The sequence below is a fragment of the Monodelphis domestica genome, chromosome 4 (assembly GCF_027887165.1).
Source record: "Monodelphis domestica isolate mMonDom1 chromosome 4, mMonDom1.pri, whole genome shotgun sequence".
Lineage (NCBI taxonomy): Eukaryota > Metazoa > Chordata > Mammalia > Didelphimorphia > Didelphidae > Monodelphis > Monodelphis domestica.
The window spans coordinates 368,148,539-368,167,441 of NC_077230.1; the positions used below are offsets into that span (position 1 = coordinate 368,148,539).

The 18,903-nt window shown below is 43.9% G+C and overlaps 1 protein-coding gene across 1 annotated transcript; it reads right to left on the reverse strand.

Moving 5' to 3' along the window:
- Positions 1–241: 241 nt before the first annotated feature.
- PEF1 (penta-EF-hand domain containing 1) lies at positions 242–18,652 on the reverse strand. Its single transcript, XM_007492867.3, has 5 exons — positions 18,257–18,652; positions 10,352–10,652; positions 3,706–3,861; positions 2,851–2,994; positions 242–1,199 (listed from the first exon to the last, which is right to left on the reverse strand). Exons 1-5 carry the CDS (start codon positions 18,278–18,280, stop codon positions 970–972), a joined length of 855 nt encoding a protein of 284 aa, XP_007492929.1. The 5' UTR covers positions 18,281–18,652; the 3' UTR covers positions 242–969.
- Between the last annotated feature and the right edge of the window lie 251 nt (positions 18,653–18,903).

An 18,903-nucleotide genomic window follows, 5' to 3' on the forward strand; every position in this document is an offset into this window, starting at 1 on the left:
AGACCAGAGAAACATCTGAAGCACTTACTCTGTACAAGGCACTGAGCTCAGATCTGGGCTACAGAATTTAGGAGAGCCCCTGCCCCCTACTTAGGGGAGGCCCCAGAGAGTCAAGCCAGAAAGCCTGCCACTCACTGTCCCTTCCAAATGAGTCATCCCTATCAGCTCCCTTCCCTGAATGGTCAGGAAGCTCTTGTTTACTGGCTGTTGGTGGAAGTAACCCACTGAGGATAACAGATGATGCATTTGTGAGGTAGCACCCCTTTATTGAAGCTTATGGATGTGTTGGACTTTTGGCCCCTACAGATTGAAAACAACAGAGATGCATTGGCAACAAGGGGTGTGCTGGGGAGCAGCATGGGCACAGCATGGGGCTGGGCAGCAGGAGGGGTGGGTGGGATGTTCATGGGAATTGCCCTGCCCTTCCCTAGTCTTTGTTTCCTCTTCAGAAAACCCAAGTCTGTCTAATATAGAATGACACACAAGGAAGTAAGGAGAATATATACAGTGGTGAGAGCTGAGCTAATGCAGGTGTAGGCCATCAAGAAAGGCCATGAGATTGGCTTGGATACAGAGGCCTGAGCTGACCAAGCCAAAGGGGGCTGAGCCTTCTGTGTCCTGGGCCCGTAGGCAAACTGATGCAGCCCACTGGTGAGTGCTGCTTGATAGGTCGCTCCCCATCCTGCTCTAGGGCCAAGGACCTACAGAGGTGGTTACTTCCCCCATGTCCATGGTGTGGCAGTCATGATCAGGTTCTAAGGCTCCTTTCTGAGAATGTTACCACTCCAAGAAAGAGGAGCACTACTTTCTTTTGGGGGCAGTGGGGAGAGAAGGGAGAGGAGTGGGAAGAAAACTCCACTGTTTCCAGTGTGGGGAGGCAGAGGAAGGTTCTTCAAGGTCCCTGGATCTCCGAGGACAGGCATCTCCTCTGGCTCTGCCCCTAAGGAGAACTCACACACCATGCTGAGGTCACAACATCCGTGAGGCTGTCATGATGAGGAACTCCTCAAAGCTGAGCCGGACGTTACCCTGCATGCTCGTGTCTTTCTCCCGAAAGGCCTCTGTCAGCACCTGCAACTGGGTGCATACTTGGATGAAACGGTCCAGCTGCATGGAAGGGTTGGAAGAACGAGGGCAGTATCGGGAGAGCAGAAGCTTCATGAACTGGGGACTCAGGTTGTAACCCATCTGAGACAAAGCTGGAAAGAGGGACAACATTCAGGCTGACCCATGCCCACCGTCTCACATGGAAACAGAAAGAGCTTAGTAGCTCCAATGGTGTTCATGTAGACTAGCAAGGGTCAAACATAATCAGAACACAATAGAACATAAGGGGGCTCCAGAACCTGCTCAATTCAATCAGAGTTTCCATCCTGCCAGACATAGGGTCAGGAGCTTGATGGGACCAAAGAGATCACTGAGTTCAACCACGTCATTTTACATAAGGGAAAAATTAGGCACCCAGAGAGAGAAGGCTTTGCCTAAAGTCACAAAAGGACTAAATGGCAGACTCAAAAGCTCAAGTCAGAATTCTGACTGCAAATTCAGTGTTATTTCCATTAATTACACTCTTTCCATTCTCCTGCCTATCCAAAGGCTGCCCAAATTCAGTCCAACTTCTTAATTTAAGTGGTGGAAACTGAGGCTCACCCAGAAGAAGAGACCAAGGGAGTCTTCTCCCCAACAAGACTTGCAGACTCTCTGCTGTGAAGGACTTTGTTGAGAAAGAAACTTGGGGTTTGAGTCCCATCTCAGGTAGTAATTTACTGAGTGAACCAGAGCAAGTCACTTCTCTCTGGGTGGCACTTTCCACAACTGTAAAATGAGGGAATTAGAGTCCTTAGGGTCCCTTCCAGCTCTAATTCCTTCTCAAATATCCCCCACATCACTGACCACATAGAGCTGGGCACATTGAGTCCAAGCTGTTGATGACCTGAACTGCATCATCCTCAGACATAATCCTCACCTGGAAAAGGGGGAAGTTATGGGATCCCAGAAGTAGGTGAGGAGAGACACCAAGCCCTGTGGGTTACAACCACTTCTGGGGAGCAGCCCTAGGTTCAGGGAGCATTCCCCAAACCTCATTAGGCCCTCTTAGCACTGGTCCCTGTGACAACAGAGGGCTTGCTAGGTAACTCTCTTTTACCCAATTCATTAGCTACTTAGGCCCCAACTTCTTTTCCAACCCAGTGGGTGGAGAGAAGGGAACTCAACCCTGCTGATCAAGTTACTTATCAGGGGCTGAAATCAGTGACTATAGAAGGCAGTACAGTGTTACCTGGGATTCCCTTCACAGGCAACCAAGAATGTGATGTTACATTCTTGCCAAATAAATGTAGTAAATAAACCCAAAAGCATTTTCCTCTGCCCACCCTCCTTGCTGCCCACCAGGAGGGGAGTCTATAGCCTCTGCCCCTGGCTACCATGTCTCTATGAAAGGGCAGGGGGCACAAAAGGACAAATATCTCTCCCATCCCATCTTTGACCATTGGTTTCTACCATCACTCTCTCAAGATCCTTTTTGATGGGGCAGTGTCACATGAGAACTTGCCTCCACTTTGACTAGACCTGTTCCCAGCATCTTAGGCTAACCCCTATAGCCAGGGCAAGGGAAGCTAGATGGAATATATGGCCCCAAACTTCCTGGTCTGAGCTACAGATGAGTTGTTATTTCTTTCTCCTAGCTCAGCCTCAAATGTTAAGGATTGTACCCAAATACAGTTGTGGCCAAGCTGGGAACATAGCAGGCCCCAAGGGATCATGGGGCAAGAAGCAAGGGAGAGGCAGGACATACTACTTCCTTAACCCCTTAGGAGGGAGGGGTGAGCAGAGGAACTAGTGGCCAGGTACCTTGTTTCAGCTCATTGTAATTGATGGATCCTGAGTGGTCCCGGTCATACTGCTGGAAAAGGTTCTTCCACTGCTGAATGAAAGTCCACAAGGCAGAGAAGCCATAGAGGTCAATACGGCCTGCTTTGGTCTTGTCAAACATATCTAAAAGGGAAGAAAGAAGGGCTGTACCTACTGAACAACAGGGACCCCCAAGCACCTGGTCTCCTTTCCCCTGTAAGGAGTATAAATCTCAATATGGTAAAGGGCACAGATGGAGGCAAAACTAAAACATGGACTCAAGACATCCTGGCTCTGGTTCTCTGGTGGTCTCCCATTTGCCCCTTCTAGTTTTCATGCCTCCATTTCTATCACCAACTTATTAGGGTTTCTAAAATAATAATAGTTGACATGTCTGTATCACTTTACCCAAGTCACTTCTTTTGAATCTCAGAGCTTCTCTTGGAGGCAGGAATGTAGATAGGAGCAGAGACACAGAAAGGAAAAATGACTTTCCTAAGGTCACACAAAAGGACATGTGTCACCTCTGCCCTGGAATATCAGCTCTCCTAAGTGAATCCCCTTTAGACCCAGTACCTAGAATGAGAAAGAGGATTTACACAGAAGTCAGCTGGGCCACACTAAGGCTCAAACTTCAAACACTCAAACCCTGCCTGAGAGCAGGTTCCATCCACCAACAGATGTGGCTATTTCCCAGCCAGTGGGCCACCTTTTCATGATGAAAGCATATTTACTTCCCTCCCAACTTCCTTAGGGTTCTTGGATATGGTCTCTGACAATGAGGGATTTCATTGGTTTACTCTTCAGGGAGCAGAAACAGAAAGGGTAGAATGGAGGAAAAATGTTGGGACTTACTTATCATCATTAAGCAGGTCTCATCGTTGAATGTGGACCAATTGGAGTTGACCAAGGCTTGCTTAAGCTCCTTCACAGAGATGTAGCCACTGTGATCTGAATCCACTGAATGGAACCAGGAGTATGCTTCAGGGTCAACACCAGGAGGAATGCCACCTGGAAGAGCAAGCAGAATGAAGAATCTGGGTCAAGCCTTGGATGTCAATCCCTGGAGCTAGGGAATGGAGGGTTTTGAGTTTTGAAGAATAATGTATCCCTCTCTGCTTTGTAAGAGAAAGACCCCGTACCAACAGAATAGGAGCTTCCTAACAGTGAGGATTGTTTCACTTTTTATAACTCTAGCACCAATTACATAGTCTGGCATACAGTGGGAGCTTAATAAATATTTGCTGATTGATTGAAATGTGGTATGGTTATGAGTACCAGACATGGAATGAGGAAGTCTGACCTGAACTTCCTGAAGCCTGAGTGGCCTTTTAATGGGGACATAGGCTCACATCTTAAAAAGAAGGGAATGAAAAGATAAAGATCTGTCTTCTTTTAGGGAGAAGTTGGGCTTATAGACTTGTAAGCATGAGTTAATATGCTATGTAACAATACATAAAAATTAAAAGTCCAATGATGCTATTTATTTTGAACTTTTTGTTTACTATGGATCAGTGTATGAATTTTCACTTGGAGTCCACATGATTCTACTGCAGTGGGTACCCCTCTCTACATATACAACTCCAAATTCCTCTTATGCCTAGTAGGAAGTTTTTGAATTGCTATGACTGAAAAACTTCTTTACTTCGGGGAAGAGCTTTTGGCCATTCAACTGAGCTGGTCCTCCTGGACAGGCACAGAATCTGTCACTGAGCCCACACTTGCAAGGCTTTCCAACTGGTAGGCCCTGCCAGAGTTTACACTCTACTAGTCTCCAAGAAGCCAAGGTCGCTTCCATACCATGATGAGATGCTGTAAGAGAAATGTTACTTGGGGTTGGGGAAGGGAAGATCTGGAAAAAATAAGAAATAGAGGAAACAGGGTACTGAAGGAAGGTGGTTTATTTATCCATGCCTGACAGAGGAAACAGCTAGATTCCATAAATAGGGAATTCTATGAGATCCAAGAAGGATTTTAATGCCTAATTACAGCAATTCTGGGAAAAAGTCACAGGGATAAAAAGTAAAAGGAAGGGAAAGAGGACAGGCAAGTTGAGGGGTAGAGTGAACAACAAAAAAAGGGGGAGACGAATACTATTCTGTATATGGTCTACATAATAGAAGCTGTCTACCTGGGATGAAAGGAATCTTATAACACTATCAGAACTGAAAAGGACCTCAGAACAGAGACTAGCAGAGCTGGAAGGGGTTTTGCAATATACAATGTCAGGTCTGGAAGAAAGCTTAAAAGATTATCTGATACTGTCCATTCACTTTACAGAAAAAGAAACTGAGGCCAAAATGCCCAGAGAGGGCCATATGAGGGATGAATGAGAGGCTCTGATGATTTTACATAGCTTTGTCTCAGCTCAGGATGAGAAAAGAGGAAAAATAAAATCCAATATGATGCTGGATGAGTTAAGAGCAAACAGAGAAGAGCTTTAGGGTTTCAGCAAGATAAAGCTGCAGGCTCAGCAAGCCCAGGGCTTAGTCTCAAAGACTTTTTTTTTTTTAATTTGCCTCTCCAGCAACACCATCCCTGTAGGGACCCTGAAGAAGGTGCCTGCATAAGTCCTAAGCTTGTAGTTTGGTGTCCATGGCTCATGCAAGCTGTGGATGGCAAGTAAGTATAGGGAAGGCACAAGGCAGGTTTTCTGCCATTTGTTATGGGTGGGCCTAATTTCTCCTTCAAGTCTTCTAATCCAAGGCTTCTCTTCTTTTCAGGACCTTCAGTCCCGGTGTCCCTTCATCCTTTTCTCTCATCTCTTTCTCTGCAATTTGCCTTCTATCTTCTCCTACCTCACTGTTCCCTGGCTGTCTCCCTCTTTTGGCTTCAAATCACTCCCAACAGAATTAAAGGCTAATGATTTGCAAGGAGAGAAAGCTCAAAAAGGGCCCTGCTCTCTAATGTCCCCTATTTTATGATCATGTTCTTTGTTCCCAAGAGAGTCCCAGGAAACAAGAGCAGGTAGGGCTGACTCTCCCTATAGTGGAGATGAAAGAATTAAGATTCAGACTGAAGATTAAAGTTCTAGAGGGTCAGAGCCCAAGCTGCTCATATGTCAATCAACACATGCCTCAACTAATCAAGGATTACTTTACAGAACTGAACAAGAAAACAGCAAAATTCACTGAGGAATAAAAGGTCAAGAATTTCAAGGAAAAGATGGTGATAATAAAAACAAAAAGAAGAAAAACCCTACAACATTAGAAAACAGTAACCACCAAACTATTTGGTACTATTTGAAAAGTAGACCAGTGAAACAAACTAGGTAAGGAAGACTTGGAAAGAAATGAACAGAAAGAAAGTAGCCTAATGTGCAATAAATCAAGATGTGAGTGCTCTCTACATGACAAAAATGGCTGTGAGAGCTGGAAGATGTTAGAAAACATGATTAGATCAGCATCTTACATTATATACCATAATAAGCTCTAAATGGATAAATGACCTATCAATGAGAAGATACATTAAAAAAGGGGGGGGAGGGACTAAAAGCAGGTGCCTTTTGTAACTATGGCTGAGGAAGAATTCATAATGAAATAAGAGATAGAGATCATAAAAGATGAAATAGACAAATTCCCTTCTAGAATATTAAAATATTTTTATACAAACAAAATCAATGCTCCCAAAATGACTAGATGTTGATTACATAAAAAATCCTGACATCAAATATCTCTGATAAAAGTCTGGTATCCAAGATATATAATATATATCGAACTGTTACAAATATACACAATAAAAACCATTTCCTATTACATAAGAGGTCAAAGGAATGATCAATTTTCTTTTCCCCACCCTATCCCAACTGATGAATCCCTCATGACCCATGATTCCAGTACTGGACCTATCTGGACATGTTTCCTGCTCCCTGGCCCTGCTGTGGATCTACAAAGGCTGTTATTAAAATAGAGATCTTCACAGCTGCCCTACTTAGCCTTTCAAGTACCTGAAAATGAGTACAAATAATTCTTCTTTGACTGGTAACTTATTACTATTACCCAGTTTGGGCAATTCCCAGGGTTCAGTTTAGCTGCTGCTGCACTTGTATATGGGAACATGGAACCCACAGCACTCCTCACATTCATGGTGTCAAACAAGTAGAAACAGAAACCCTTAATCGCTCCCTTAGGTTGCCTGCAGGCTGCATATTGACTTCAGTTTTAAAATGTGATGTTAAAATGTGATCTTTGTTTTACTGTATTCTTCTTATTTTGTTTAGTATTTCCCAGTATGAATCTGATTGGGGAAGTACTCCAGAGTGTTGCAGGTCTACAGGCTAGTTTGTCATCTCTGCCTTACCATCATACATGTCTCTAACCACTGCTAGTCACTACTATTTCGACCCTATCAAGGCAACCAGCTCCAGTTTGGCTTGGTGTTAGCTGGGCAAAGGAAGTGACCATCTTAATCTGTTGGCTTAACTCCACAACCGGAGGCCTAAAGGCAGGACTGACAACTACAGAGATCAGACTGGCCACTTACACTGGGACTACCCACCTTTTCTGTGCCAACCAACAGTGATTGCCAAGTTAAGAGAGATTAAAGGTTGGCTTGAGACACTAGATTCTGTTTTTCAATGGAGCCCAGAAAGGCCTTGAGTCTCTTCAAAACTTGTGTTGCCTGGAAGGGCAGTCACCTTTGAGATGAGTCTGCAGAGGCTGTCTTCAGGGACATTCTTATGAATGCTCACTGAATGGCAGACATTTTACTTCCTGCGGACTTTTTGTAAAAGCAGGTGATCATGTGAATACATCCAACTCTTGTATCTAGGAACACAAAATAGATTCTTTCTCACTCTGGCAGCTTCAAGAACATCATAAAGTCTTATCAAAAACCACACAAAAACACCAGGATTAACAGGGAATGATACTTGGGGTGCCTTAATAAATCAGGAGCATTCTTTAAAATATCATCCTTTTGTGAAGGATGGTGGCCTACCAGTACCAGATCTTAAACAGTACTATGAAGCAGTAATCATCAAAACAATCTGGCACTGGCTAAGAAATAGAAGGGTGGACCAATGGAACAGGCTAGGGATAAATGACCTCAGCAAGCTAGTGTTTGATAAACTCAAAGATCCCAGCTTTTGGAATTTTGCATGTGGTTACTTGGCTCTCAGTCTCCTTGACTGTGTTTTGCTTTGTTTCCATAGAAATGTTCTAGAGTTAGGTGGTTGTTTTTTTTTTTTCAGTTTGCTCATTTTCCCTGTCTTTCTTGCCTGTGGACTAGGAATTCTGAAAGCTGTTGATTCTGTGTCCTCTGCTGCTAGCTTGAAGGGCTCAGCACTGTGAGTTATTTTGTCTGGGGCAGAGGGGGGAGCGGGCTGCAGGTCTTCACAGTGTAGGCTTAAAAGGGTCAAGCATTATCGACTTCTGGGTCTCACTGTGGACTAATGCCAGGGCCTGGCATTTGGAGGGTGGTCTGGGTGCCTTGTTGTTGGTGTAGCCCAGGTCCCAGGATCCTGAAGCCCAGGCTTGGAATCTGGCACAGCAGGTGGGAAGATAGTTGTCCAGGACTCCTCTGTGTGTAGTTTTGCTTCTGGTCCCCCTCATCCCATGAACATCAACTCTCTCTGCCTGCCTTTCGAGTGGTTTTAAGTGGGAGAGGCCCCTCACTTGAAACTAGATGATAAATGGTGGAAATAGTCCACATTAGAGGGGCTCTAGGAAGACAGGCAGATTAATAATATAGTACAAGGATTATAAAGCTGTGGGTAGATGGAGTCAGCTGTTCTAGAAGACAATTTGGAATTATGTGAGTAACCTGACTATTTACACCCTCGTGCCCAGCAATCTCACCACTGGAAGATCCTGAAAAGAGGTCCAATTAAATAAAAAGCATACCAGACATATTAAAATTTTTATAGAAGGTACAAAAACCTGGAAATAAAGTGGGTCTTTATCAATTGGGAAATGGTAGAACAAAGTGTGGGGTAAGGATGCAATGGTATTTGCAATGCAATTGCTTATTAAGAAATGATGAGTATGAGAAATTCAAGAGAAACATAGCAGACTTATCTGAACTGATACAGAATAAAGAAAACAGGACAAAGTGAACAATAAATACAATAATAGTATATAACTGGAAGCAATGCTAAAGGATATCCAAACTCAGATTTACATGGGTCTAAGGCTATAAAACTAGGTGAGTGGAACAAGGTAGATGCCTCAACAGAACAAGGGAAATCTGGACAAGGGAAGGTTTTTAGGGGAAGATAGTTATTAATTCCATATTAGATGTGTTTAACTTGAAATACTGATGGGACATTGGGAAAATGGCCAGTACAGGCAATTGATGCAGGACTGCAGTTTACAAGAATGAGGCTGGACATATGGATACAGAAATCCATCTATCTGCATAGAGAAAACCGAACCCCTTCCCAAACCCCACTGCCTGCCGAGAAGATGAAATCACCCTGAGGGAAAACCAGGATGAGGACAGAACCTAGGGGTACACACCCACATTTAGAAGGGAGGCTATAGATGATGACTCAGCAAAAGAAGAAGGAAAAGGGATGATAAGGCAGACAGGAAGAGAATCAAAGCCAAGGATGTTACAAAAGCCACAGCAGCAGAGTAGGGGTGAGGGGTGGGGCGCAGGGTGACAGGGGGCAGTGTCAAAAAGTAAAGAGAAGTCAAGGAAGGTGAGGACTGAGAAAAAAAGGTTTTACCACTTAAGAGATGCCTCGTAGCAGCTGAGTGGTGAGACTTTAAGACAGACCAATCAAATAACAAGCATTTATTAAATGCCTACTAGTGCTAGGCATGAAGGGAAGCCAATGAGCATACACAACTTTTTCCAGGAAGCTGACTATACAAAAGGAGCTGTAGCACAGTTTGAAGAAATGTTGGAGCCAAGCAAGGTAGTGTCAGTCTGTTAGAATGAAGGGAGACTTGAGTATATCAGCAAGGAAGAAGATAGTATATAAGAAGAGACTGAAGGTTGGGGGTGGAAATAGGTGACAAAGACCTATTTCTATGTCAGAGATGGAACAAAGGATGAAAGAATAGAGACTATAAAGAAGTTTTGAAGACAGAATTGGGAACCAGGAGAAGACAGGTTGGGCACAGAGTATAAGGAAAAGCTTAGAACCACCACATTGGGGAATATGATGGTTGATCACGAAAATAAGAGAACTGACATGCAGCAGTGACGGACCAGTTGAAATCAGAACCCCTTAAATAGGTAGTGGATCCAATGGACACAGTTGGGTCACTTCCTCCAGTGGCATTCTGCAGTCTATGAGTAGGGGCAGAGATGAGTGATAATCCAGGGTTGAGGCTTGGTAAGGTACAAGCAGCAACAGAACAAAGAGTCTAGGGGTTCAGGGCAGGCAAGGGCACAGGTGAACTAACTTAAAGAGTCAAAATTATGAAGCAAAGAAAATGAGGTCATAAGAGGGATAATGGACTGAAAGGCAGGTTGAGGGCAATGAATATGTTCAGGAAGAGTGAGGGAGAGGGAGATATGGACAGAGAGGAAATTATCCCTTTCTACTCACCTACTGATGGGCCTTGCCCATAAGGTCCTGGCTGAGGGGTATTATAGGGATTTGTAGCAGGCTGGCCATAGGGACCTCCTGGCGCAGAGCCTCCATATGGTCCTCCAGGAGCTACTGAGGGGAGCCCCCCTGGGCTGGGATGTCCATAGGCCCCTCCACCAGATGGTGGTCCATAAGGCCCTCCAGGAGCTGGGCCTCCATAACCCCCCCCAGGGGGCAGCCCACCTCCATACTGGGGATGTCCTGGGTAATAACTGCCTGGTGGGGCTCCTGGGGCCTGTCCAGCAGCTCCTGGGTAGCCCTGTGGAAAGTAAGAAAGATATTGAGGTTAAAAACAGGGATGCAAACTTGGAAGAAAATGTCCTCACCATTTATTCAAGGGACTTTCCACCAACTCCTGGTCTTTACAGAGTGCAGAACAAGTCCAGGACAAGGTGTAATTGACTTCAAGGAATCTAGAGGGATCACTGAACGTTGTGACAAGCAAGCTGAACCTGTGGCTCTTTTCTAGTTTGCTCAGTGGTCCTCAGTGACGTGAACCCCAAAATTTAACACCTGGAGGAAACAGTGATCTCTTATGTCAATAAATTAAATTACTGAGGTCAATGAGGGCCACATTCTAGGAAGGGCACTGCCAAACTAGAAAATATCCAGAAGAGCAAGGGACCAGACTGATGAAAAGGATGAAAAATAAACAACACGAGGTTCTGTAGAAGAAACTGGTGATACTCAGTTTCAGGAAATGAAAATTCATGGGAGGCACAATAACTGCTGTATAGATGGGGAACATGTATTATTCTTCTTGGTTCTAAGGACAGAACAGGAATTGCTGATAGGCAGACTTAGGTAGATAGAAGGAAAACTTCATAACAATTAGGGATCTCCCAAAGTGAAATAACGGACTATCCCTAAAGCAGCAGTTCTTAATCTAGTTCCCTCAATTTGTTTTAAAAAAGTTTTTTTATAACTCTATTGCAGTATAATTGGCTTTCTTTGTAATCCCATGTATTTCATTTTATAAACTTACAAACACCCTCTGCAGAAGGGATTCACAGGCTTTGCCAGCTGCTAATGGGATGTTGGTCACAAAGAAGGTTAAGAATGACTGCACCCAAAGTAGGAGGTTTTCTGCCATTAGAGATCTTTGAGGGAAATCTGGGTGCCATTTGGGAGACAACTGTAGAAAGGATTCTAGGGAGGTCCAGATTGGACTAGGTGGCTTTGGAAATACCTTCCAATTCTGAGACTCTAGGATTGTTCTTCTTGAGGAAACAACTCGGTATGTGTGGTGCCACAAAAAAACCATTGTCCTACAAAAGGGAAGTCTTGTGTTCTGACTGCACCAACTTGATGGTTCAAGCTGAACCACCATGGGCAAGAAGGAAAATTCCCTGTCTATTGAACCTAAGGCCTTCAAAGCACTTTCCTCACAACAACTCTGTGAAGGAAGTCGTGTATCATTATTCCTGTTTTAGAAAGAATGAAACAGGCTTGGAACCATGGCCAGAGTGTCAGGGCCAAGGTCCAAAGTCAGGTCTCCTTAAGTGCCCATCTCAAGTTCTTCATGCTTTTTCTCACAAAAGTGTCCACAGAGCTCGTTTATATTTGTTTCACTTTTCCTTGGATCATTGATATTTGCAAACATTCTTTCCCTTTTAGATTACAGACTCACTGAATGCAGGGTCTTATATCCTAGCCCTGAGAAATGAGCTCTACAAACAGTAATTGCTCGATATGTTGGCAGAATGAAAGCATGAATGAATGGATCTTTCCACTGAGGATGTCCAAGCTGATATCAAGTAGGGGTGGATATGCAGCTGGCTTCTTCCGCTTTCTGGGGTCTAAGTCCAACCACAACTATTGTTCAGTGTGCAACAAGAGCCCAGGGTCAGAGATTAAACCAGGAAGTATTCAACTGAGAAGAAAGTCCAGAAACAAAGGTTATGGGTAGAAGAGACTCAAGGCCAAGAGCCAACTCCCCTAAACTGGGATACTCTTAAGTTTAGCTGAGTTCCATACTCCAGGGTCTTTATGTTCCAACTAGGTACTCCCACTCTCTTTTCTCCTAGTCTGATTATCTTCCTATTAGGAAAAGTACAATAACCAAACCCGTACCTTGTTGTTGTAGTATCTAAACCCCACAAATGCTAGTGGGGGTAAAACTAGTCAAGAAAAACTTGTCTTTGGTTCTTAAGAGGATCCCCAATATACTATAAACCTCATACATACATCAAGGCTTCTTTAGAGCAGGATCATCACGGTCTCATAGTGACCCATGGACAAAATGTTTGAATTGAGCTAAATCTCTCCTGGCACTTGGATTATACTTTTGTACTTACTGTACTTCATTCAAACATTGATTAAACACCTTCTGTGTGTAGAACCCCCTTCCAGGAAATGAGGGAGACACATTTTACATAAGGAAGCAATGAGGTATAGAAGGGAAAACTTTCAATTTGGAATCAGATGGCAATTGGGTTGCAGTCCTGGTTCTGACACTAGATGTAACAGGACATTGAGAAAATTGATTAGCTGCTCTGAGCCTCAGTTTATTTCACCTGAAAAATGGGTATAATTTTCCTCAAGTACAGTACAGTATTAGTGGATAGAATGCTACACATAAGAGTCAAGTGTTCAAATCTTGCCTCAAATAGCTAAAGGAGCCAGGACTACCTATGTGTGAATGCTATCTCAGTCTTGTGAGCTACAAATTAGCTGATGCAAGTCACTCATCTCTCTCAACCTCAGTTTTCTCATCTGTAAAATGGAGATAATAGCATTTTCCTCCCAAGGTTGTTGGCAGGATCAAAGGATAGTATGTGCCAAGTGCTCTGAAAAGCACGATATTAATGTCAACAATTATTACTATGGCCAAGTGTACTGAAGAGTTAAATAAGTAATTAAATGAGTGAAAGAAAAGGCAGGGCATCCTAAATTACAAGCCTGAGGCTTCTAAAAAATTTAGGCTACAAATCCAGAAACCACTAAACTCTTGTGGTTGCTGCACATCTGTGACCTGGGAACCTCTTCTGCTGAGGCAGAGGCCTGGGAAGTACTAGTTCTACTTTAGACAAGACAGCCCTTTGGCCTTGGGATCAGGACCTTGGAGTCAAATTCTACTCTAGAAAGAGACTATGTGGTATCAAGTGGGTCATTTTATGTCCCTGAACCTATGTTCTCATCTGTAAAATAGGGATAATTAAGTACTTTTAGGTCTTAATTCATTATAGAAGTGGGAACAGTTACTATTACTGAGGCACAATGTGTGAAGCAGAGAGCACTGGGATGCCATCAGAGAACCTGGGTTCTACCACTAGTGTGATTTAGGGTGAGACATACCTTCTCTGGGCCCTCAAATGAAGAGGTTTGGACTAGAAGGCCTTTATGAGCCTTTGATCTTTTCACACTCCAAAGTGGGATCTCAATGCCATATACTTCCCTCCACCTCCAAGCCAGAAGAGATTTCCCTACTCCTGGAGTTCCAACATCTGCACCACTTTTCAGGTCCAAAATGCCAGGCCAGTGGAAAGTTACCAGGAGTATGCAAGAACAGGTTGGAATTCTCCAGTGTCCCACTGTGTTCTGCAGGGCTAGGGAGGGCAGGAACAAGACTTAGTGAAGTGTGAAACAAATTTTGAGTGTGGCTGCCCAGGAGGTTTGGAGAAAAAGAATTGGGGGGAGAGGGAGCAGGGAAAAATAATTTCTTTAGTCCCTTGGGTTGCACCACTACTGTCAACATATCACTACTCTCCTGCTTTTCTCAGATAATTTGGAATTTTATGTTCAGAAATTCACTCTAGCATGATTACCCACAATGAACAGTCATACTGTTTAACTGAGGTCAAAGGCAATTTACAGTAATTCAGTTAAATAACTATTCATAAAGCAGCCTTTACTTAAGCTGCCAAGCAGTAGGCTCTGCCCAATGGAGGCTGGACTTTGGTCAGAGACTATAGGCAGACTGAGGGTACACCCAGAAAATAAAAAAAAACAATAAAGGCTGATAAATCAAATAAATCAAATCCTAATGTGATTATAATCCAGCACCATAATGAGGAATAGACAGTAAGAGCTTTGAGCTCTGAGGGTAATTCTGGGAACTTCCATAATAATCCATCACAACTGCCTAACAAGCATCTCCCCAGGCATTTTCTCTTTGATCTTTATACCTGTGTAAGGTAAGTAGGGCAGACACTTTTGCTACAGCATTCTGCCTCATGTGAGAGCCATTCACCTTGTTCACTTGGTGCCAGAAGTCAACTAGGAATGATGGTGGAAGCAGGTGAGAAGCCCAAATCTCCCTCCCTGCAGCTCCTACCCTTGGCTTCTAATTCTGCTCAGTGGGTGGCAGCAGTCTCCCTTACCACTCATCAATAAGTTTATTCCATGGAAGAATCCTTGTCCAGTCAGGTAGGACTAGATGGCTTTGAAGACCCTCTCCAACTCTGGGATTCTGAATCTAAAACCCATTTTTTCCACTGAGGCAGATTGCCCCAGTGATACAGAGGCTCTGCCATGCTCTGGGCACAGAGAATATAAAGTCCCAAGTAGGTGAACTCAGAGGCACATCCTGCCCTTGTTTATGCCATCTCTGTCCCAGCCCAGCCCCATCCCCATCTTTGTGTCTACACCTCAGCACTGGCTGTTCCTGAGGCAATCTCAAAGAAATGTTCTCTGCCTTGTGGGCAGAGCTCAAGGTTTTTATCCATACTTGGCTCTTTTCCCTCTCAGATTACTGCCTGTCTCTTCCAGGGGTGTCCTGAATGTACCCATTTCTAGACACATCTCCCCCAATGAAATTAAGCCTTTTGAAGGCTGGGCCTGCTCTTGTTTCCACTCATGATTTAGGATTTGCAGACAGCAAGTACTTAATGTCTGTTACACATATTAGGCACTTCCCATTTATTGAATGAAAAGAATAAAAGAATCTTCTTCAACTTCCCATTCCACACAATTCAACCCATAATGCTCAAGATAAGTGCCAGGGACACTGTGATATAACCTAAATCATTCTTGCAACACACAACAAAATATAAGGCAGATTGATGGAAGCTGGGCTGAGAGGTCCTGCATGCTTACCAGCTATATGAACCTTAGTCAAGTCACTTCATCTTTGCTTGCCTCAGTTTCCTTAATGATAAAATAGGAACCATAACAGCATCTACTTGCTTTGTAAATTTGAAGCATTATATAAAGGCTAATTATATAGAAGGAAAACTGCCAGGGAGCAGTTAGATGGTTCAGTGGATAGAGTCAGATCTGGAGACAGAAGGTCCTGGGCCTCATATACTTCCTAGCTATGTGACCCTGGGAAAGTAACTTGACCCCCATTGCTTAGCCCCATGTTGGAGAACCTATGGCACGAATGAGAGAGGGGGTTACTCCCCTCCCCCTCTCCACACACACCTGAGTACATTTTTCATACCACTTGCCTCTCTGCCCCAGAGCAGCCCAATGGGAGTGTTTCCTCCTTCCCCTGTTTGAAATAAGGCGGGGGCTCACATGTGGCATGAGAATGCAGTTTGGGCATGCAGTCTCTAAAAAGGCTTGCCGTCACTGGCCTAGCCCTTACCACTTTTCTGCCTTGGAACCAATACACAGGATTGATTCTAAGACAGAAGGTAAAAGTTTTTTAAAAAAAGAAAGAAATCGAAGCAGGAGGGAAAGTGGGGGGAAACTAGGGAAGAATTCATGGAAGAGGTAGCACCAAGAGTTGAGCCTTAATGACAATTTAAAAAGTGAGGAGTGCATTATAGTAATGGAAAGTCTTATTCAAATACATAGAGATGAGAGAATGCACTCAAGGAATCAGTTCAATCTCAATAGAACTTGTCCAAAGTGGGGAACAGTATGAGATAAGGATGGCTATATAGCCTTTGAGCACAGGGTGATGCATTTAATTCTATAGGCAATGGGGACTTATTGTTTGAGCAAAGGAATAATATAGTAAAAAAGATGTATAGAGACTGGCAGCAAGGAGCCCAATTTTAGCCTTAACTATATTAGAATAGCCTAGAGGTGAGGAAGATCTGAACTAGGATGGTAGATGTGACTGGAAAAGGCAATAGATGTGAGAGGCATGGAGACATAATTAATATGATCTAACCACTGGTTAGCTGTAAGGACTAAGAGAGAAGAATAAAGGTGGACTCTGAAGTTATGAACCTGGGTGCCTCCACCAAAATTAGCAAGTTTTAAGTTTTGAAGGGCTAGTTTAGAAGGTAGATGATAATGCAGTCTGCTTTATCTCCAGTTAAGCATTACCTGGACACATTGTCCTGTTCTCTGGCTGTTTCTTGAGTGGACATCCTGTCTTCACTAGATTGAAGTTCTTAATGGGCAGATCCCTTTCTTACCTTCCTCTTTGTATCTTACCAAGATAAAAGAGGAAAAGGGAGAATGACAAGTCTGGTCAGAGGATAGAATGATGGAGTCATATGCCTTGTGATGTACAAAGAATGCTAAATTTGAAGCTAATCTACAATACTTGAAAGCTCTAACACCCTGTGTGCTTCCCCTTCTTGGATTCGGTTCCTTTACTGATAAACAAAGGGGTTTGGATTAAATCAAGGGTTCTTAGCCTTTTTTGTAAAACTAGTAAAGCCCCATAGGCTCCTCAAAATATGTTTTTAAATGAATAAAATAAAACAAAGGATAATTACAAAACCAATTACATTGAAATAAAGATGTAATTTTTTTCCCATCCAAGTTCAAAAAACTTCTGAAACCTGGATTATATAATCTTCAGTCTCCTTCTAATTGCTAAAATCTAAGAAATTAAATTTCTCCTTAAAGAAGCAAAGACTGAATTTCTTCATATTTAAAATAGTGATAATTATGTTGACCTAAAAGAGACCTTTAGGTGTCAGGTTTTAATATTATTATTGCTGTTATTATTATTATCACTACCTACCTCACAAAACTATTGTGAAGAAACACGATTCCAAATAAATATGAATTCTTATCAAGAGTGGAAAGAGCTTTGCCTTGGCCTGGGAGGCCAGCCGTTCTAGCCTTGGTTCTACTACTAACTCACTTGGCCAAATCCCTTAACTTCTCCAGGTTCCAATTTCTTTTCCAGTGAGGTGAGAGGACCAGATGGTTTATAAGGATTTACATGGCCAACCCAACCGCTCTGTATAATTCTATGACTAGGGTTGATAGGGTAGAGAACTGCAGGATTGGAAAGGAGCTTTATTAAACATCTAGGATTAAAAGAGAAACTATCTACTAAGATTTTTTAAAGAGATGAGAAAACTGAGACCTGGGAAAAGCATGTGATTTGTTTAGTATCCCACATAATAAAGGTTAGAGATAGAGCAATTCAAAGAACCTGTTATTTCCAGGAACTAGGTGGCTCAGTGGATTGAGTCAGACCAACAGACGGAAGATCCTTCGTTCAAATCTGGCCTCACACTTCCTAGCTGTGACCCTAGGCAAGTCACCTAACTCCTACTGCCTAGTTTTTCTACTCTCCTGCCTTGGAAACAACGCACAACATTGATTCTAAGAAACACAGAATGCCAGAGCTGAAGTCTTAGAACCTAGAAAGTCAGAGGTGGAGGGAATCTTAGAACTTAGAATGTCGGAGGTAAGAGGAGCACTAAAACCCATAATGTGAGATCTGGGAGGGGCCCTAGAATCCAGGATGTCGGTGAGTTCATGGACCCTGGACACCCCATCTCGAACACCCCTTCGTTGTATAAACAAGGGGGCGTGGGAGGCTCGGGCTGGTGCCACCATCAGCGGAGGTGCCAGGAGTGCCGGTGACATCACCGCCGCGAGGCCTCGCGCTTCCAGACCTCTGCTCCCAGCAGCCGCGGGCCCAGGTAGACCCCCTCCGGGCACCACTCCCATGCCAGACCCCTCATATCTCATAACATCGCCACCCCCTTAGTCACTCACCTGTCCGTAATGGTAGCTAGACATGGCGTCTGTGACGTTCTGACGCTAGGCGGGACTTCCCCTGTAGGGGAAGGCTGTATGTTCTCACGAGAGGAAGGCGGGAAGGCGAGCGCAGCTGAAGATTGGCTGTTATCAGCCAGTAGTCTTAGGCGGATGTGACGTCATGAGGCAAGACTCATTTCCCACCTCATCCTCGCAGTTTGGTTACCCCCATTTGAAGCTGCCCTTTCCGCCTATGTTCCGCTGTCATGGCCGCCTCATTGGCTTTCAGGCCCTAGTGACCTTTTCTGCTCCACTCCAAAAAGGCACCTGGGGTCCTTATTCACCGGAGCAGAGGCCGCGGTAGCCATATTGACTCAGGCCAAAGGAGTAGCGGCCCTGACGTCACATCCTGACTGTCAGTCGTCAGGGGAGGACCTGGGGTTGTTTAGCTAGCAGCGGCCCCTGCAGGACAGAGGCTGCATGCGACAGGGAGCCCTCGGAAGGGAAGCTAGCGGAGCTGCAGCTGAAATGGGTTTCCTGAGGTTGATAGGAGTGCCCCATCGTTCATTCATTCATTCACTCAACCATGTACAAAATAAATTTCAATGGAGTAATGCCCTCACCTCACACTTGCGATTTCGCGTTGTTTCTCCAATAAGGGACTT

Bases quoted from the DNA above. Each gene is read 5' to 3' on its own strand.
- PEF1 (XM_007492867.3), bottom strand. From the start codon at position 18,280: ATGTCTAGCTACCATTACGGACAG. The intron at 2,995-3,705 runs GTAAGTCCCAAC...CTTCCCTTTTAG, and splicing joins GACCTGCTTAATGATGATAA to ATATGTTTGACAAGACCAAA. The intron at 1,200-2,850 runs GTACCTGGCCAC...CCCTCTTTCCAG, and splicing joins TTACAATGAGCTGAAACAAG to CTTTGTCTCAGATGGGTTAC.